General features: G+C 35.7%; 1 protein-coding gene across 2 annotated transcripts in view; it reads left to right on the top strand.

Moving 5' to 3' along the window:
• Positions 1-21,397, top strand: part of LOC121384084 — a 31,312-nt gene extending 9,915 nt beyond the window's left edge. The window contains exons 5-19 of one of the 2 annotated variants that reach the window (XM_041514311.1): positions 468-679; positions 1,734-1,932; positions 3,553-3,678; positions 5,098-5,233; positions 5,674-5,819; positions 8,703-8,825; positions 9,618-9,723; positions 10,822-10,985; positions 13,770-13,871; positions 14,398-14,514; positions 16,210-16,304; positions 17,730-17,886; positions 19,025-19,166; positions 20,293-20,414; positions 20,799-21,397. In XM_041514311.1, the coding sequence (XP_041370245.1) occupies positions 468-679; positions 1,734-1,932; positions 3,553-3,678; positions 5,098-5,233; positions 5,674-5,819; positions 8,703-8,825; positions 9,618-9,723; positions 10,822-10,985; positions 13,770-13,871; positions 14,398-14,514; positions 16,210-16,304; positions 17,730-17,886; positions 19,025-19,166; positions 20,293-20,414; positions 20,799-21,053 (2,202 nt within the window). In that variant the 3' untranslated portion in view covers positions 21,054-21,397. Of the gene's footprint in view, positions 1-467; positions 680-1,733; positions 1,933-3,552; positions 3,679-5,097; positions 5,234-5,673; positions 5,820-8,702; positions 8,826-9,617; positions 9,724-10,821; positions 10,986-13,769; positions 13,887-14,397; positions 14,515-16,209; positions 16,305-17,729; positions 17,887-19,024; positions 19,167-20,292; positions 20,415-20,798 lie in introns of both variants that reach the window. The other variant, XM_041514310.1, reaches the window with a different exon arrangement.
• The last annotated feature ends 643 nt before the right edge of the window (positions 21,398-22,040 follow it).

Here is a 22,040-nt window from a genome sequence, read left to right as displayed (position 1 = left end):
CCCAAATTTAGTGAATAAGAAAATTAATTTTTTTATTAAAACTACTTTAAAATACATAACTGCTACTAAACTTTTTTGCTAAAGTTAACACTAAGTTTATACTAGAATTTCCCCGATCCAATGTAAAAGTTTGGTAATTTTCTACTGACTATACCCACATCCTTTTCTCTACCCCTTCTCCTTTTCTTCCTCTTTGTTCAAGTGTGTGCAAGTCTGTGGTGTTTAAACATGTTCGCATGTAAAATGTAGGGAGAGGTCTTAATATAGGCTACGTCTGTTAACGAATCCTAATATGTGTTTGTCAAATAAATATTGTTTAAACCAAAATGATTAGTAGGAAGTAAATATTGGAAGACAAATTTAAATGTTTTACAGATGGATCATCTACATTGTATGTCTTATAACACTAAATACATTGATCAGTCATTATTTCTAATACTTAAGACTAGTTTGTTTGAATTTTTCAGATTAAATTTTTCAAAGGCATTACAGACAGATACCAGTTTTTGGATGCAAATTCCTGGCCAATCAGCAAACAACATGAAGGTCAGGTGACTGTCATGGAAGTATTAGTCGATGCCTGTGTTTGTGTTTGTGCTGATGTGTTTTCCTTTGAATACCTTGATGTTGCCGACTCAGACTTTCATGTGGATGTAAATCCAAGAAAAAGAATTAAAAGGTAGACATTACTTGTGATTTAATTACCTAAATCTGCACCTAGAACAGTGTTATGAATGAGTAACAAAGTATCAGCTCATTTATGAAGGGATTATCATAGAAATTGTACCCATCATAAATGTGTCCGAACCTATACAGGTTATCAAACACATAATGTATAGTAACCTGCTTATTTCGATGCCTGTGATAGCCAGTTCTTAAACAATGTGTCATGGTGACACACCAAATTTTTATTTTTGAAAAACCCAAAATTGCACTAAAAATAAATCTAGAGTAAGTGTTTTGGGGTAAGTGATATTCATTTATAACCTATCTATACAAGAAAGTTGGGTTTGGGTGTTTTTATTGTAAATGGAGAAGTTTTTAAAAATTACATGACCATTTTCTTCATAGTAGCATTGCGGTGACAAGGTTCATACCAATTTGAATATTGCTTGAAATTGTCAAAACCCATGAATAGTGCTTGAATTTGAGAAAGTTGTCTTGAAAAGTGTTTGAAGTGCACATTTCTTCTGATAAATATTAAAATTTACCTTCCTCAAGTTTATTTTCTCACAAGTCCAAAATGTGTCAGCTGGTATTACTGACAGTTTCTTTCACAAATATAGAACATTGCTGGTTACCAGGTCTAGCTCTGGGTGAATACAAAATCTATTAAACTTAAAAAATGGCAGAAAACCAGTTATTTTCTAATAAAATGTAGTAAAATTATTTCGCCAACTTAAAATAAAATTTGCCATTTATTTTTAAAATTCGCATTTGGCAAATTTGGTGACTGTCAGAGCTAGCCCTCGATATGCTGTTACGAATACTGACAAAGTGTTACCAATTAAATACGGTGAATGCAAAAGCCATTGATAATTGTAATTTTATAATGAAAAGTGCTTAAATTTTGCCTTCCAAGTTGGGTATGAATCTTGAGGTTGTTTTGAACCCCTCAGATTAAATTGATGGTGGGTTGCGGTAGTGCTTGCCTCAAAAACTAAAATCTGCTAATACTACTTTCCCTTTTATCCTCGTTTGTGTTCACAGTTATCGTCTTCTTTTTGAACCAGATTGAAAGAACTGTCATTTTCTGATATTGACAAAGACCACGGCTGGCTGGGTTATGATGAAGCTAGCAACTGCTGTAGCTCATGTGACGTAACAGGTTCAGCCAAACAGTTACTGATCAGTTATGCTCGGGCCGATGCAGCAGAACATGCCTTGAATCTCAAAGAGGAGTTGTCTCACCTTGGCTTCAGTGTCTTCTTGGTAATGATATTTGTGTTCATAGTATTTGTCCCATTGGTAGACGCATTTGATGTGCTTTTTTTAATGTTTATTTTTCAATTCATCATTCACAATATACCCAGAGTTCGACAAATCCGCTAGCCCGACGCCCGTGGCTAGTAGTTTTTAAGTTCGGGCTAGTGAGAATGGCAAAACCACTAGCCCCTGCGGGCTAGTGGTTTCCCCACTCCTCTCGTCATCGCTCGATCGTGGGTTTTTTGTTTTCTTTCTTTCTTTTTCTCTCGGCTGAAATTTCGTTTAATAAATTTGATTGTGACGTTTGTCATCGAATAATATCAACAACGCAATGAGTATATAATAATAATCCACTTGAGCTAGGTCTGCAAACTGCAGTAACATGCTATCTCTACATCGTCACAGTTACAGCATGCATTGTTTACCTTTCCCTTTCAAGTTTCTGGCACAGGAAATAAAGTCTAATGATATGCGTGTTTTGATTGGTTAGACACGTCACGTAGTCGTTAATCTCGCACATGTTTTAGGCTAAGAACTTGGAAATCACCAATCGCGACGACAGGTTAATCTCAATCAAGTAAACCCCAGCCATGCTTTGAATTTCAGTGTTTGTTTTATTTACCTGTTGTTTTCTAATTTAACACTTCGCTAACATGTGGTTATCGGCAATGAGGAAAACAATTTACTTTAATGGTAACCGCATATGCAATGACTCGGCTTGGCCTATTAAGTGTATCGGTTTGGATAAAACGTCACAGCTGCCGATACAAGATAATACCTTTTTTGTTCATCAATTAACAACGGATTAGATGTCGCCGTTATATTCTTTTGATATCGGTCTGACACGGAATAATGCCCTGTATTTGGCATCACCCTCATTTAAATTTAATTATTTTGATAGTGTTTTTAGATACCAACCAAGAGTTTGCTCAATTATTTTTCCTGGGGGGGGGGGGGGGACAAAAACGGGACAATGACGATGGATCACACTTGACAAAAGACAAAACGTACGACACGCCAAAAAACTGAAAGTTACAACATGATTTAAGTGTTTGTTTTATTTTACTGTTATACTCGTAAATGTGTAATGTTACAAAAATTATATAAAAATCCAGTTATAATTGATCAGGAATTTGGGCTAGTGCTTTATCTTGGTGGGCTAGTGGTTTTCACAAACCCACTAGCCCTGTGGCTAGTGACTTTTCAAAATATTTGTCATACTCTGATATACCACACTAAATTGTTCAACATTTTCTGGGGAGCATACCCCGAACCCCTCTACAAATCATGTTCTATTTGACAAACTCAAATTGCTCTTTTAGGATTTTGTTACCCCCCCCTTTCCCCCCCCCCCCCCCCCCCCGAATCCCTTTTACAAAATCATCGATCTGCCCCTGTATCGTAATGTAATCTCACATTAGTGCAAGCCTCTGACACATTTCCAACTCCAGAAGACAAGAAGAGGATTCATGAAATATGAGAGTTGTGTGTTGGAAAGATGTATATCTAGACCACCAACACATACAGACATTTTATCCAATAAAAACACATTTGTGATTATCCGTGCTAATTGGGGGTCAAAGAGCATGTCTGTATTAAGAGGTTTTAAAAAATTATTCCCACCAGGATGTACACGAAATCAAAAGTGGAGTTGATTGGCAGGATTCTCTGAACTATGCTGTCAGCAACTGTGAAGTGTTTATTCCTCTCATCACACCGAGGTACGGAGAAACACAGTGGACTAACAGGGAGGTAAGAGTTATATCCCCAGGCTTTTTTTTTAACCAGAAAGACATCTTTATATTCGGTGGTGTCGTGGTTAAGCCATCGGACATAAGGCTGGTAGGTGCAGGGTTCACAGCCTGGTATTGGCTCCCACCCACAGCGAGTTTTAAGGACTCAGTAGGTAGGTGTAAGGTGACTACACCCTCTTCTCTATCACTAACTACTAACAATTCACAAACTAACCCATTGTCCTGGACAGACAGCCCAGATAGTTGAGGTGTGTGCCCAGGACAGTGTGCATGAACCTTAATTGGATATAAGCATGAAAATCAATTGAAATGAAATGGGTGACATCTTTAACCAGCCTCGGTGGAGTCGTGGTTAGGCCATCGGACATAAGGTTGGTAGGTACAGGGTTCACAGCCCAGTATCGGCTCCCACCCAGAGCAAGTTTTAACGACTCGATGGGTAGGGGTAAGACCACTACACCTTCTTCTCTCTCACTAACTACTAACAACTAACAACAAACCCACTGTCCTGGACAAACAGCCCAGATAGTTGAGGTGTGTGTCCAGGAAAGTGTGCTTCAACCTTAATTGGATATAAACATGAAAATAAGTTGAAGAAAGAAGAAAGAAAGACATCTTTACATCTTCATAAAACAAGACTGACAATGAAATACAGTGGACTTTTATACATATGAACTGGCATGACGTCGGGCGAGATATATCGCCTGCAGTAGTCAGAAGGTTAACTTCCTGATAATGTGGATAAGGCATTTATACTGTGGATGAGGCTTTATACTGTGGATGATTGTTTATACTGTCAATTAGTGTTTTATACTGAATGAGGCTTTATACTGTGGATGAGGGCTTATATTGTTGATGGGAGTTATACTGTTTATGAGGGATTGTCAGTGGGGTTTATACTGTCATTGGGGGTTTATACTGTGGATGAGAGTATACTGTGGATGAGGGTTTATACTGTGGATGAGGGTTTATACTGTGGATGAGAGTTTATACTGTGGATGAGAGTTTATACTGCATGAGGGTTTATACTGTGGATGAGGGTTTATACTGTGCATGAGGGTTTATACTGTGCATGAGATTGTATACTGTGCATGAGTGTTTATACTGTGCATGAGGGTTTTGATAGCAGTCAGTATTTGCGGTTACAATATATGTGTTTCCTTATTTCTTTCCATCAGTATATATGATGTAACCGAGTGGTCAGCCAATGATGTCATTTTGGGAAATGATGCCATAAAATGGCATTGCTTCCCCAGGCCTAGCCCCGTGAATTGACAATTGAGTAGACCTTTAAATATCCATTGTGAAATGATGTAATTGCATATCATTTATCATTACTAAAATTCCTGGTTACTTTATTTTGTGTTGTTTTGTCATTGGTTTAGTTAGTCATTATCATGTAATTGTCTACGAACAGGTGAAGTTAGCTGATGTCCTGGGAAAGTACATTCTACCCGTCAGTTTTCTGGAGATATGGCCGCCTCGATCTCTTGCTATCCAGTTTGCTACCACACAGTACATCTGCTGGAAAACTCCAGCTCAGATACAAACAGGTGGGTAAATACTGAGGAAAAATACCCTAGCAAAAACAAAACATTTTCTTATTCCAACAGTTGGTATATCTAAAGAAGAAGTTTGTTTTGTTTAATGACACCACTAGAGCACATTCCTTTATTAATCATTGGCTATTGGATGTCAAACATTTTATAATTTTTGATTCGTAGTCATCAGAGGAAACCTGCTACATTTGTCCAATAGTAGCAAGAGATCTTTTATATATGCATTTTCCCACAGACGGGAAAGCACATACCACAGCCTTTGACCAGTTGTGATGCGCTGGTTGGAACGAGAAAAACCCAGTCAGTTGAATGGATCCACTGAGGTGGAGAAAATTCTCTCCATTCTACTGGGAAAAGAGCAGTCACTTACTTTTTCAATTCTTTATTGGGGCCAAGTTCATTGGATCAATCATAGTATATATTTTTCTTTTTAGAAATTGTCGAAGGAAATTCTTCCAAAGCTAATGACATAAACTGCTGGGAGAAACGCTATGTGCAAAAGGTAGCCCAGGACATAGCATTGTGTCTGAGGCGGCTGAAGTCCGATGCTGTTAACAGAATACCGTCTCTGTCAAGGAGAGTAAGTAATGTAAAATCCCATGAAAAATGCAATATAGTGGATACGCCATTCGATTTAAGACTCATAGGTGCTGTGTTCACACCCCGGTACCATCTTTAACCTAGAGTTAGCGTACAGCTCATTTGGGGAGGTGTAACAATTGCACAACACCATTCACTTTTCCATGCATTCCAATGCAATTTCTATATCAGAATAAATTCTATAAAAAATACTACAACATTGAAAAAAAACATGACTGCTATGTTTAGAAAGTACAATGACTTGGTTACAATCATGCAAAAAATCAATATAGGTTGACCACAAAATGTTTGAGTTATCAACTTTAACTTCTTTATTCACATAAAGACCACCAACGGTGGTACATGTGCCAAGGTGGATGGTGGCAATATACATGTATAACATACTGTACATACATATAATATATACTGCTACAAATAATAAACTTAATTACTGTTGATCTCTAAATTTTGTCATTATAAGACTAACAAATTTACTAAGTTTTCGTAATCTTGACAGCCGTTTCTCTTGCAACAACATAGAAAACTTATAGAAGTTTGGTCGTGTTATAATTTCTTTTTTTAGAAATAATTTTCTTTCTGTCAAAAATGCAGGACATTCAAACAAAGCATGATATTCATCTCCTACACACTCATTCTGGCATAATGTACAATATCTTTCCAAGTAAGGGATGTTACTCTAACGACCTCGTTCTACAGGTAATAAGTGGTTACCAGTTCGAAATTTAAGCAACGGAAGTGATACAGTTTTTGGCAGAAATATGTAAAATTCTTGATTAAATTCCGGTTTAATACAATTATAATTTTTACCTTTTGAGGTATTTAACTTATTACTATTCCATTCTTGGCGAAATTGATCTTTAAGTCTTGTTTCTGTTAAAGATATCAACCATCCCTTACTTGAGAAACCTTGTTGTTGCCACACAAAACTCATCCCACAATTATCTAAAATACGTTTAACATTATCTAACCAAGGAGACATATATCCGTTACAATATTTATATAATAAATTCTTATATAAAATAGAGATTAATTTATTATCCTTATCCAAAATAATTTTACACCAATATGATATTATCCTTTTATATATTTGTAAACGAATCGGCATTTTACCTGTTTCTCCATACAACATATAATTAGGAGTGTTTTTCTTTAATTTAAAACAAATTTTAATAAAATTACTTTGTAAGCGTTCAAGAATATCAATATTACTATATCCCCAAATTTCAGAACCATATGTCATAATTGGTATAATCATATGATCATAAGCTTTAAAAATGCAATCTAATGGCAAACTGATATTTCTAGATTTTCTGAATAAGGAAAAAGTTGCTTTAGAAGCCTGTTGACTTAAATGTTTTATAGCTTGGGTATACTTTCTATTTTTATTGAACTTAATTCCAAGGTACATATAACTATCAACTATGTCAATAACAATATTATTAATATTAAATTGAAATTTCTTTTGTTTTGTATATCCTGAACCAAAAATTAATACTTTAGTCTTTTTGTAATTAACCTCTAAATGTCAGTCTTCACAATATTTTTGAAAACAATTCAATATATATTGTAAATCAATATCATTATCAGAAAAAAGAACTGTATCATCTGCATACAATAACAACAATAACTTTAAACCATTTTGGAGCACTACATCAGATCGCACATCCATTACCGTAATTCCTTGACAATTATTATATTGTAACCAGGTCTCTAAGTCATTCAAAAACAAAGAAAATAATAATGGCGACAAATTTTCACCTTGTCTAACACCTTTTTCACATGGGAAAAATCCAGATATTGTATTATTATGAGCAATACATGATTTAATATTACTATACATATTTATAATTAATGTCATTATTTTACCAGTTATTCCATAAGTGATCAATTTTTGCCAGAGTCCAATTCGCCAAACATTATCAAATGCTTTTCTAAAATCAATAAAACAACAAAAAAATATTTTCTTTGACGATTTTAAAATATCAATTATTCTATGTAACACAAACATATTGTCTACTGTTGAATAACCTTTTCGAAATCCCGCGTGCACCTGATTAAGAATTTTATTTTCTTCAATATATTTTGTAAGCCTAAGGTTTATAACCGAGGTAAGTAATTTCCCAAAACAGCTCAATAAAGTCAGAGGTCGGTAATTTTCTGGATTAGTATCGTCTCCTTGTTGTTTTTTTTTCAACTGTTAAGTCAGAGCACGCTTTAATTTACTGTTATGTAAGTACCAGCCTACCACATTACAGTTGTTGTCAATTAGTATTAAAAATAACAAATAACTTCAAATCGGACCATTGTGTTACTTAAATGCTACAGATATAAGCCAACTGGTAATAATCAAGGAAAGATTTGAAAAGGCATTTCTATATTTTATACAGTCATGTATTAATTTTTAAAAGTCTACACACTATTTGTGGGGAAGTGTAAAACTTCCCTTACTGTTAAATTGGAAGAAAACACATGTGTGACAGCAGTGGGTTTCTTCTTCACTTTCTCTATAATGAAGGTCACAGTTATAATCATATAATTGGCTAATAAAATGTTAATAATCTTCACTGGTGATAATATGGATACACAATGGTTATTTGAGACTTTTATGATATTTCCTGAGGGTGTTCATTATCTTAAATAGAAGGCTATTTGAAAAAATTTGGCAGGTATATTTATGAAGTGCACTAGCATGTATAACTGTTGGCTTGAAAAGGCGATGACTTTGGCAGTGTCAGTAACCATCAAATATTGCTTACTGATGAACAAAGTGTTAATTGTTTACCCTGACATTATTAATATATAAATATCTGGGGCAATAATTTTTTTAATTTTTTTTAATTGTTAATTTGAATTTTGTTTACAGAAAACTTTGATGAGGACATTTGCAGGTAAACTTCCTGACGGAGTGATGAGTGTGGATTCCTCTGATGATGACGACAGTAAGAAAAAAATCCTGATATGTGTTCACCCAAGTCAGGCAGATTTTGTAAGTCTTGCTATATAACATAGTTATAATTGAATTCTGTAATATATTGCTATATTCATTGTAAGGTTTAAATGGGAGAAACACAAAGATTTTTTATTTGAAAATATTTTATCAAATTCTGTTTGTTTTAGCCAATTAAATTACAACCAAGTAACATCTTATTAAATATGCTCATTCCGTGGTAGTTCTGAGTGATCAGAGCATTTCGCCAAATTATCTCAAAAATGCTAAATGGTGTATATTACCAAATCAAATCCCATAGACGACAATAGTAACATGTGGTTAAAACTCCTACCTGCAGCATATCAATTGACATAAACGCCACGGATATAAATACTACCACCCCTCACCCTTAAAGTGAATCAGAAAAAATTGGGGGTCAAGCTGCTCATTTCTGAAATAACGGGTATCGTTTTTTTGTTTTTTTACAGGTACCTCATACATGTTTCAAGCACAAGGTTACTTGAGACATTGGTACTAGATGAAATAAAACTGCATACATTATTTGCCTAGATGAAACTTCTTCTTTTTTTTTACAACCAACACACTCACATCTATCACCAATCACACGACTTATGGTGTTCACAAAAGTTGGGTGCACCTCAAAATTTTAATTTTAAGTTTAATTGGCGAATGGCAGAGCTAAGCCCTATCATTGAAAATAGGATAATTTGATGATTTATTGTCAAATATATATTCCAAATTTAATTTTTAGTTAATTTCTTTTTTATTTAATACACATACTAGTATATCCAATACTTCGTGCTCATGTATTGAATGTTGTTTTTTAAGGTTCAAGATTTTGGCACCTGGTTGGAAGGTGAAGGATTCAGTGTATGGAGTTCCTTACAGAAAGAAGATGACTGTCCCGATTACCCATCACGTAGTCAGGACCTGCGTATGTCACTAGTTTACTCATCTTTTAATGTTAATCTTAGTGTTATTCTGTAGTCTGTGATCACGACCTGTGTATGTCACTAGTTTGCTAATCTTTTAATGTTAATCTTAGTGTTATTCTATAGTCTGTGGTTTTTATCGGAATGTTTTTGTTGATTATGTGGTTGCCCATATTTCATTATAATATTGGTCAAAAAATCTGAGCCAAATTCAAATTTCAGTTAGATTATCAAACTATAAGAAAATTAAGGTTCTATTAAGACTTGTATTTATTTGATTTTTAATTTCCAACCAGTGCATCACAACTGGTCAAAGGCCATGGTATGTGCGTTCCTGTCTCTGGGAAAATGCATATAAAAGATCTTTTGCTGTATTAAGAAAAATGTAGCGGGTTTCCTCTGATGACTATGTGTCAGAATTACCAAATGTTTGACATCTAATAGCCGATGATTAATTAATCAGTGTATTCTAGTGGTGTCGTTAAACAAAACAAACTTTAACTTTGATTTTTAATTAGCTTTTTGATAAATTAAATAAATAAATATATTTGCCAAATTCAACTGTAATTTGCATTTTACAATCTTCTTGAATGACAGCTTAAACCCTGATACTCTATTCAATATATATGTTAAATATAGTGTGTATTATATAGAGATTATTATACGAGCTTGTGTGTCATACTGATTATACAAAATGAGTGTCGGATTTTTGTATTGCCCGAGTGAAAGCAAGGGTAGTACATGAATCCTGACAAGATTTTCGTAAAATCAGTACGATTCACATGCGAGTATAATAATTTCTTTATTATTCATATTATTGTTGTAGTTTTTTTTATGAATAACAAGACTCAACTAAAAATGTTTCAGCCACAACTAGATGGAGATGACGAAATGACATCATATTTCAAATGCACAGTCTGAGCTAGGATTGGAGAAGCAACGTCATGTTATGACGTCGCTTCCCAAAATTACGTCATTACACTTATTATTACACGTGTGCTTCATATAATGATTATTAACTCGGTTATGTTGAACCATATAGATAATAAGTGTTTATATGGGTCCACAGTAATAAATATTGCATCTTGTACATTATTTAGTGCCCGACAGCCAGGACACCAGTGTGGAGCCAAACAACAACTCAGTCTGTTCAGATCAAGGCCACTGTTGTCAACAACAGTTTCAAGAAATGGCTGACCAGGCTGGTTTAGTCATTGTGATTCTTTCACAAGCATTCTCACGTTCCAAGACTTGCCAGCAACAGGTATACCTTACATGTTTTTTCCTTGTACTCAATGTTACCTATTGGACTCTGTTTGAAGGTTGTATATATTGGACTGTGTTTGACACTGAAGGTTTGATAATCGGACTGGGTTTGACACTGAAGGTTTTATGTATTTGAACTGTTTGACATTGAAAGTTTTATATTTTGGACTGAGTTTGACACTGAAGGTTTTGGGTATTGGACTGGGTTTGACACTGAAGGTTTTATGTATTGGACTGAGTTTGACACTAAAGGTTTTGTGTATTGGATTGGGTTTGACACTGAAGGTTTTATGTATTGGACTGGGTTTGACACTGAAGGTTTTGTGTATTGGACTGGGTTTGACACTGAAAGTTTTGTGTATTGGACTGGGTTTGACACTGAAGGTTTTGTGTAGTGGTCTGGGTTTGACACTGAAGGTTTTGTGTATTGGACTGGGTTTGACACTGGAGGTTTTGTGTATTGGACTGGGTTTGACACTGAAAGTTTTGTGTATTAGACTGGGTTTGACACTGAAGGTTTTGTGTATTGGACTGGGTTTGACACTGAAAGTTTTGTGTATTGGTCTGGGTTTGACACTGAAGGTTTTGTGTATTGGACAGGGTTTGGCACTGAAGGTTTTATGTATTGGACTGGATTTGACACTGGAGGTTTTATGTATTTGGACTGTGACACTGAAGGTTTTGTGTATTGGACTGGGTTTGACACAAGGTTTTATGTATTGGACTGGGTTTGACACTGGAGGTTTTATGTATTTGGACTGTGACACTGAAGGTGTTGTGTATTGGACTGGGTTTGACACAAGGTTTTATGTATTGGACTGGGTTTGACACTGGAGGTTTTATGTATTTGGACTGTGACACTGAAGGTTTTGTGTATTGGACTGGGTTTGACACAAGGTTTTATGTATTGGACTGGGTTTGACACTGGAGGTTTTATGTATTTGGACTGTGACACTGAAGGTGTTGTGTATTGGACTGGGTTTGACACAAGGTTTTATGTATTGGACTGGGTTTGACACTGGAGGTTTTATGTATTTGGACTGTGACACTGAAGGTTTTGTGTATTGGACTGGGTTTGACACAAGGTTTTATGTATTGGACTGGGTTTGACACTGGAGGTTTTATGTATTTGGACTGTGACACTGAAGGTGTTGTGTATTGGACTGGGTTTGACACAAGGTTTTATGTATTGGACTGGGTTTGACACTGGAGGTTTTATGTATTTGGACTGTGACACTGAAGGTGTTGTGTATTGGACTGGGTTTGACACAAGGTTTTATGTATTGGACTGGGTTTGACACTGGAGGTTTTATGTATTTGGACTGTGACACTGAAGGTTTTGTGTATTGGACTGGGTTTGACACAAGGTTTTATGTATTGGACTGGGTTTGACACTGGAGGTTTTATGTATTTGGACTGTGACACTGAAGGTTTTGTGTATTGGACTGGGTTTGACACAAGGTTTTATGTATTGGACTGGGTTTGACACTGGAGGTTTTATGTATTTGGACTGTGACACTGAAGGTGTTGTGTATTGGACTGGGTTTGACACTGAAGGTTTTGTATATTGGATTGGGTTTGATGATGATGATAACTAGTTTAACATGCCCATATACCATTAGGGTTTGGAACACACCCGTCCTGAGTCCGACCTCCGATAAGATGGATTGGGGGGGGGGGGGGGTTAGAGTTGAAAATGGGCAGAATTTTGAAAATAGCAATTAGTAAAAATGTTAATAGAATAAATAAACAAAAAGAAAAAGAATTGACTGCTCAGCCGAATATTTATATAATTTGGAGCATTTTAGAAGGACAGTCCAAAATTAAATGAGAGAAAGAAGAGAGGATTGGATTATTTAATAATATTAAAAAAAAGAAAGAAGTAATTTCGACATAAAATTTTCAACGCAGATCTAAAAGTTTAAAGTCCGATCGATATATCCATGTGAGTGGCCTCGTTAAGGCTGTTTGGGTGCACAGCTTATAGGGACGAGATGGGTTGCATCCCGTCAAGAAAACCCCTAGATTGACAGTCATTAGAGGTTGAAGGTGTAGTGCTGTGCAAAAAATACAGATCTTGAGAAGCCGGATCTGTCTGAACGAGAGAGAGTATCAGACTAGGGTATAGTCCAGTCGTCATGGGTTGGTATAGTGGTGCGGACGGGCCCGACTCCGGAGGATACGAGATGGTATCACTATAAAGCAAAGTAAAGTCTAAAAAAGAGTAGTAGGGGCCGACCCCGCTTCCTATTTCTTCTTAGAGTGGGGCGGTCAATCTTTCAGTGCTGCTGCGAACAACCGTGGCATTCTGCAGAATGCCTTCATACAAGTCACGAAAAAACCAGTCAACATACTCAGCCGGAGAAATGATGTGGAGGCAAGGAATCTCGCTAAAAAAGAATCCAACCTGGTGGTGCAGGCTGTCAAAACGAGAAGTGTTCCAGCGTTCAATCAGTTGACAAAAACAACGAAATGAAGGATCCCCAAGTTGAGCACACGAAAGCACGTGTAGTGTGCACAAGCGAAACAAACACGTCTTACCGCGTCAAGCTTCAGACTGGGAATGACTGGGTTTGACACTGAAAGTTATACATTAGTATTTGACAGTTTGACTCGGAAGATATACATAAGTATATTTGACAGTTTGACACAGAAGATATACATAAGTATATTTGACATTTTGACGCAGAAGATTGTATATATTGGACTGTGACATTGATGGATGTATTCGACTGAATTTGAGGTATGTTCCGTTAACTATGTTAATATTGTCTTTCTTCAGGTATTCTACTGTGAGCACCGAAAGCGGGTGATCCCTGTGAAATTTGAAGACTTCTGTATGCCTGGCTGGATGAGCATGCTTATAGGAACAAGTACATTTGAAGTATGGACTACCACTGTTGAGTGCTTGTTAATACAGTAATGTGTTTAATATTTTACCTGCAGTTAATATGGTAATGTATTTAATATTTTACCAGCAGTTAATACGGTAATGTATTTAATATTTTACCAGCAGGCAACTTAGGGGATAACTATGTAGGGTTGGACCATTTGCAGACATTAATGATGATTTTTACTGTCACAAACTGAATTTTACTGGCAACACAAATTTTGTATTAATGTGAGGGGTGAGGCTAAGTGTCACTGAAAAGGGTAAGTATTCAAGATTCCTGTCATTATTTTAAAATCTTGTTTAAATTTTGTTTTACAAACAGGAAATTACTGCTCTAGAGTCTAATCAGTAAGGACATACAAAGTTTGTTGAATGCTACAGATCGTGAAATGCATGCTTAGCGGAGACCGATACATTCTAAATACTTTGATCTATATTTCTTCCATGTATTGGTAATTGTGGTGAATATTAGAAAGTTTTAGTATGTTGTAACTGAACTCTTATGACATTTTTCTAGGACGTAAATCAGACAAACTACCGCCAGACACTGCTATCCAAAATACACCGGGCTCTCGACCCGGCAGGAAAAGATTGTTTTCAGGATGAGGTCAACGAGGTCAAATTAACACATGCAGTGAGTATGTCCAGGGTTGTCACTGGAAATTTTTTTCACTTGAGCCAGAATCTTTCTTTTTTGTCTTTTTCCTTTCTGTAATAAATTCTAAAATACTTGTCTGTAATATTATTGTTTAACATTTCTCTGTACACTGTGTGTTTACCGAGAAGAAAATTCTCTGGAATTCTGTATGTTGGCACTATCCCGAAAACTGTTCCTTGATAAAAATTACAAAACAAATTACAATAACCCTCTATTTTTTAAACTCTGTAAAATGTTCTGTAATTTCATTTATCCAATGTCATTTCCATCACTGGTTTTAGTTTATTTACCAACTTTTAAAAAGTTGGACATCTGTGTAATTAGTTTCGGTGTTTAAGAGCATGATCTCAAAGTGCTGTTCAGTGACAATAGTTTGGATGACATCTGTTTTTATCTGGCACTCTATGAATACCACCGGCCTCGGTAACGTCGTGGTTAGGCCATCGGTCTACAGGCTGGTAGGTACTGGGTTCGGATCCCAGTCGAGGCATGGGATTTTTAATTCAGATACCGACTCCAAACCCTGAGTGAGTGCTCCACAAGGCTCAATGGGTAGGTGTAAACCACTTGCACCGACCAGTGATCCATAACTGGTTCAACAAAGGCCATGGTTTGTGCTATCCTGCCTGTGGGAAGCGCAAATAAAAGATCCCTTGCTGCTAATCGGAAAGAGTAGCCCATGTAGTGGCGACAGCGGGTTTCTTCTCAAAATCTGTGTGGTCCTTAACCATATGTCTGACGCCATATAACCGTAAATAAAATGTGTTGAGTGCATCGTTAAATAAAACATTTCTTTCTTTCTATGAATACCAGTGCATTTCTTCAGTTACCTTTTTTCTCGTTCCAACCAGTGTACCACACCTGTTCAAAGGTCATAGTATGTGCATATAAAAGATCCCTTGCTAGGAAAAATGTAGCAAGTTTCCTCCGTTGATTACGAGTCAGAATTACCAAATGTTTAACATCCAATGATTAATTAATCAATGTGCTCTAGTGGTGTCGGGGAAACAAAACAAACTTTAACATTTTCTTCAGTTTCCCTTGAATCGAGTTTAGACAGTCCACTGTGTATTAATGTTGTCCATCAGTTAATAACCTTAAGACAACCAGTAGCCAGTGTGGTGTTCATCTTTGGATGTTGTTAAACATTCACTCATTCATGCACAGAATAATTCAAGACTCAAAATACAGTATTTTTCTTTTTTTTAATCCAATATTTGGAAATTTTTAGTATTTTCATGAAATATTATTAAAAAAATTATGACTTTAGCCAATCTGGATAAAATATTTTTTCAAGAAATCCCGATTAACAGTAATGAAGAAAATACAGTTCAACTTACTATAAAGAATATAGTATATTTGTGTAAAACACTGATAAATTCTGTGAAAAATAACATCAAGTTGTAAATTGTCATAAATTCATAAAGGAAATGTAAAACAACATTTGCTAAGTAACACATTTCAGAAATTGTGATCAAATAAGAAGATTAATTGACCTTAATGGGGAAGAGAGGAGTAAGTTAGTTGAAGAAAAATTGATGTAGTAGTCTTAACTTTTTACTCACTGAGTTGGGCACTTGCTGGTTTGGAAACAGTTTTTTAACCATTAAACTGAGGGGTTTTTTTTGTGGGGTTCACTAATATTTTGGATTTTTAAAAATCTTTGAACAGGTGAATCACATTAAGAGGAGTGTTGGAGAAACGCTGTGTGTTTACATTGCCGGTGGGACCAAGTTCTATGAATCAAATTCAGAGGCAGTTTGCAGGTAAATAATCTCAGTAATGCAATGTGCAACAGCAACTTTGTTATCATGAAGGTATTTTAAAATCAACTTCATGCTTATATTTGTCAGCTAAGAAGATAATGTTGTTAAGATCTGATGTTTTAGCTATGGTGTGTATAGATTATTACTGTTTGTATGCAACATTGAGACTGGTATACTGGGGTACCACGATAACGCGGTACTTTGTACTTAACTGTTTGGAAGAAATAAAGAAATACACTAACATATATGAAGGTAAATATACTTGGGTTGCAATTTTTGCTGTATCTGCATCATGTCCATGCCATTGTGTTGACAAATGCAGTTCTAACATTAAAACAGTTGATGGAAGTACACCATAGCACTGGCTTCCATTCAAGGGAGGTTACCACGATATCGCGGTAAATTGCAAATATTACAATACGGTGGACCACACGGGTAAAAAAAATAGCTCTTTTTGTAAATACATTTGTAGTAATGTATAGTAAACAAACTGCAACACAAGAACAAAGAAAAGTCAACTTAAAACGTTTCATTTTTCAATTGTAGTAACATTTATATTTTCCAATGGAAAAGTCGGTAATAATAATTATTATTCTTCTGCAAGACAGTGTGGTCATTTTTTTAAATTGTTCATCATATTAGTAAGATTCCAATTATATAATCAATATTTATCGAGTGAAACCAAGAATAGAACATATTAAAAGTTGTGTGTTTTGTTTAAATTGCCAATAATATAGTCATGGCCCTTAAATGTTTCCATACTTTTCTAGAGGTCGCCTGTTCTAAATATAGTAACACTGTGACCGTGTATAGTCTCGTTTTGATTGTCAACAACCAGACGACAGTCTGATAGCTGTCAGAGCAGAATTGTATGCTTGTATGTTAGGTACTGGGGCTATTTATAAGCATGGGGGTGTCAGTAAAATCACACACTGTTATTTTATGACCAAACAGTAAAACTATGAATACTTACTAAAATTTTGACATTTCTTCAAATTTGTTAACAGGCATAACGATGTGTTGTCTGTCATCACATTTCTAACAATAAACATGCCACCAGGGGGCGTTGCACGTGCTAAACCGCAAAAATGTAAATGTTGCGATATCGTGAGCAAGGAGTATACATGAGAACATGTCCAAAACAAAACTTTATTTATATAATACATAAATAATTTTTTAAAGCATAATTGTTTGTACATTATGAAGTATAAATTGCTCAAAAGCACAATAAAAACAATTTATATATCTAAATATTTAACATTTAAAACGTACTTTAAAATTTTTATGCATTTTTTAGACTACTCTTTACATTATCTCCTTCTGAAGGCAGGTTATAATGAAATAGGTACGTGTTTTCATGTCACGAAATATAGTATAATATGTGATTGGTTTTTTTTTAAATATCAGTGCTTTTTCCCCCTCTAGATGTGTGGGCAAAGAGCTTGCTACGCTGGACAATGTCACCATAGTAACAGGAGGTTTCAGTGGTGTTGGAGAAACAGTGAGCCAAATTTTCTTTGAGGAAACTCAAGACAACAAGAAACCAAGAGTCTGGCATATTTTACCTGAAAAAGATTGTCAGGTAGTGGCATTATTTGTCTTTTTCTTTTCTTTTTAAAGAAAGACAGAATTGAAGGGTGAAAAAAGAACATTTGTTTTATAACATCTCACTACCTTGTTTGTGTTTTGATAAAATAAATGGATGGATGGATGTTTAACGATACCCCAGCACAAAGACAGAGATCAGCTATTGGGTGTCAAGTTTTGGTAAAAGGTATTATGATTGGGGGATGGGGAGAGGGTGGTGAAATAGTGTTTGCAGCTTTAAGCCTGTTCGTCTTTTGCATTAACAAGTATGTGAGAGCTACACGGAAACACGTAAATGTGCTTTTTCATTTTATCTATAATATAAAAAATTTAAAATGCACCTTTTGGCTGATGGAGACTGCCGTACCATGCACAAGAGTTGGATTGAAAGTAGTATCGCGCAATCGCAAGTAGTATTCGCGCGTAGTAACCATTCCCTTGTGTGGATTTCGTCAGCTTTACTGCGATTGGCCAGTTTTGTCCAACTCATGATATGCTATTTGAAAGCCTTTGTTTGACTTGGGAAGAAAGAATGTGAGCAGTAAGCTTTTTTGTTCCAGCCCCTCTCACATCCCTGCATTAATAGAAGTGGTCCCTTTATATATAGGAGCAGGCCTCGGAAAATTGTGAGAACAATCATAATGATCGTTTCATAGCAATGCGTGAATCTAGCATAACCTATTTTTTGATGAGCGAAATTTGGATCACCATTTACTTGGATATAACAGGTTATGCAAAAAGGAAATGGGTGAACTGGATTATTTCTGCGTAACCGATAAATGGGTCACGCAGATTTTCAGTTCTCGGAGACCTGTAGCAGCATACACTGACATTGTTTGGTTCTTTCTGTACCACATTATTTAATTATGCCTTTTATTTAGTAAAGCCTTTACGAAGTAAAATGGTAAGATATAGGTATAACTTTTCCAAAAGTTTGCATTAAAGTTCAATGTTTAGAACAGATTTTCACAAACTATAAATCCTAGGTCATTGAAACTTGGTTTATAGTTGCACCTATGGATGTTCATCACAGTGCACTCATTTTTTTATGGTAGGCAAGACTTTAATTCTGCAGAATTCTTGTTTTAGGAATATGTGTCTTTATTTTATTTTATTTTTTAATTGTTTTATAGAATCGGCCAAACCAGTGGAATCAGAATTCTGATGGCACATTTAAAGTGGTGTCTTTTGGGAAGACATTGTTCTGTGGTGAAAGCGTTCGTGAGAGGGAAACTATTGTGGGAAGGACATTTGACATATGTATTCTTATAGAAGGTAAGATAAACAGAGAATAACTAGTTAATGACGTAGGATATTGGCTTTATCCTGTGATGGTAAGAATGAGAAATTCTGTGAGGCTTGTCGAGTGGAATTTCTCATTCGGCCTGAACAGGATAAAACCGATATCCTACGTCGTTAACTAGTTATTATCTTTATCCTGTAGACCATAAAAATTAAGGGAAAAAGCTATTATTTCTATTATTTCAGCTACATTTTATGATGACCTAGAGGTCAAATGAGCGATTTTGTATTGTATCTATGCATGTGATGTCAAAAGTCATAGTCTGTTACTATACGTATATAACTTTGCTTTATCTGTCATTATATTCTGTCAATGGAAACTGTGGTTGCAGGATAAATAAGGATTAGGTATGTTTGGTAAGTATGGGTTAAGTTGGAACGGGAGTTATGAGAATTTTATGTCATGAAATATGGCCACGTTTTTGTGTTCCAAATCATACTACCGGTATATTATTTGCAACTGCATCAACAGTATTTTGACGAAAGCTTTTAAGAAAATAAGAATAATACATGACACAAGTTGAAGTTTATTATTTAAACCTAGAAACATGGGCCACATCAGTTTACTAAAGTTGTTTTTAATAATACCTGTCCCTTTTGTATCAGTACAATGAAAACAGTGATTTGAATGAATAACATATCAGTCTGTCTGTGAGAGGATTTTAAAGCAGTAATAATGGGTATTGTAATTTTTTTAATAAATGTGTCATAACATAAGGGTGACCAGGTCTGGTGCTTATAAAACTTTTTGAGTCTAGACTGGAGACTCTAATAGAGTCTGAGACACTAACGTCATGACAACGCCATACAAAGTGTACGCATATGACGTCATTAGAAATCGAATCTGGATTCTAAGAGCTTTATAAGTACGGACCCAGGTCTATATTTTGTGTTAACCTGTACATGGATTACAACACACTACTTATTTCGATACCTGTATGGGTTAGTTCTATTATTTGCCAGAAAAAGATTAAGCATATGCTTCACATTGGTAACTTATTGTTGTCCATCACTGGCTCAATCTAGGCTAGTCCTGTTTGTTTGGCAGCAAGAGATTGCAGATGTTTTATGCTGCCTATTTATCACTGTTTGTTTGTAGGGGGACCTGGGGCCGCTCACGAGGCAGAAGAGTTTGTGTGGAATGACCACATCGTTATTCCAATCAGATCCACAGGAGGAGCTGCAGGGGGAAAGTTTGGGGTTCCAGAAAAGATATTTGAGGTAGAGTTATTTCCCTTGTTTGATAGTCTTCTTTTTGTTTTTACATAGGGTTCACCTGTAAACAAATATTATGTGTATTGTCCGAATTCGATTAATAACTTGTATATAATGTTTTTCCTTATATATGTGATGTGTTTTTATATTTGTTTGTTATGACAGTAGTGGGAAAGCAGATCGACACTATGTATATGTTACGGTTTTCACTACCCAGTTATTAGACACTGTTATGTAAACACCAAGAACGTTTGTGCAAATAGCAGATAATTAATTCCGGATACTGGAAGCACAGAATGTTCTGATATTACCACTGAATACTGATTGCCCTTGTCTAAACAATCTGTTATGAATATGTTAATTGGAAACATTTGTTTTCATTCAATTTAGGTCCCACAGGGTGTGAAGGAATCTGATTGGTGCATCTTGAGTAAGACCACTGCTTCGGCTGAAGAGATTGGCCAATCAGTGTTGAGAATTGTTCAAAGTTTGAAGCAGAAGATGTGCATTGAAGAATCCAAGTCTACACCAACAAAACAAAAGAGTGTCATGAGGAAAGGCAGCTTGCTTTTTACAAAAACATCTCCCAAAAACACTACCACCAAGCCAGGCTTAACCAGCATGAAAACCATAATGCTTGGTTAGCCAAAGTTAACCAGCAGGGAAACCATAATGCTTGGTTAGCCAAAGTTAACCAGCATGGAAACCATAATGCTTGGTTAGCCAAAGTTAACCAGCATGGAAACCATAATGCTTGGTTAGCCAAAGTTAACCAGCATGGAAACCATAATGCTTGGTTAGCCACGTTTAACCAGCATGACAACTATCAGTGTCAGAGATTAACATTTTTGGGCAGTGTCCCAGTTGGATAGTAACATTTCAAAATCTGGTATCCCACCTGAGAATTTAGTATCCCACTTTAATGAAATTCATAAATAACTTCGTAACAAACTTGGATGACACTGTTCTCGTTCCCAGTCTATTGCTATACTGCAATCGTGGAATTCGTGAAATTCGCAATCAAACGGAATTAACAAAAATATTTGCTGCATCTATTTTTGAGTGATACTGACATAAATTAATATTTAGCAGTAATCTATAAGTGTGTCTGACATTACTAATGATAAACCTACCTGTATCAATTTTCTGCAGATGTGGAATCAATATCTGTGGAAACGTCCAACAAAAACAATAGTGACTTAGCGGTTCCCAATCGATTGCTACGCCGCTATTGCTGCAATGTAGCATTAGACTGGGTACGAGATGGGGGAAATATTTTTACGGCATAGCATTAGACTAGGTACGAGCTCCAAAAATACTGTTACTTAACTTCACCAGTGAATTACGACTTTCATAGTTTCAGTAAAAAATAAAAACGCAGGATTGAAAAACAACAATAATATATGATATCCCGGTGGGATACTGGGTTATTGGAGTCTGGTATCCAAAATTAAATTCTGGTATCCCCGGGATATCGGGATACCGTTAATCTCGAACACTGACTATAGTGCTTGGTTAGCCACGTTTAACCAGCATGGAAACCATAATGCTTTTTATACGCCCGTCTATGATGGGTCGTATTGTGGTATGGCATTGTCTGTTAACTTTTTCTTGTCCGGACCATATCTTGCA

The sequence above is a fragment of the Gigantopelta aegis genome, chromosome 10, assembly GCF_016097555.1.
Source record: "Gigantopelta aegis isolate Gae_Host chromosome 10, Gae_host_genome, whole genome shotgun sequence".
Taxonomy (NCBI): domain Eukaryota; kingdom Metazoa; phylum Mollusca; class Gastropoda; order Neomphalida; family Peltospiridae; genus Gigantopelta; species Gigantopelta aegis.
This window is presented reverse-complemented; position numbering and strand designations above follow the sequence as displayed.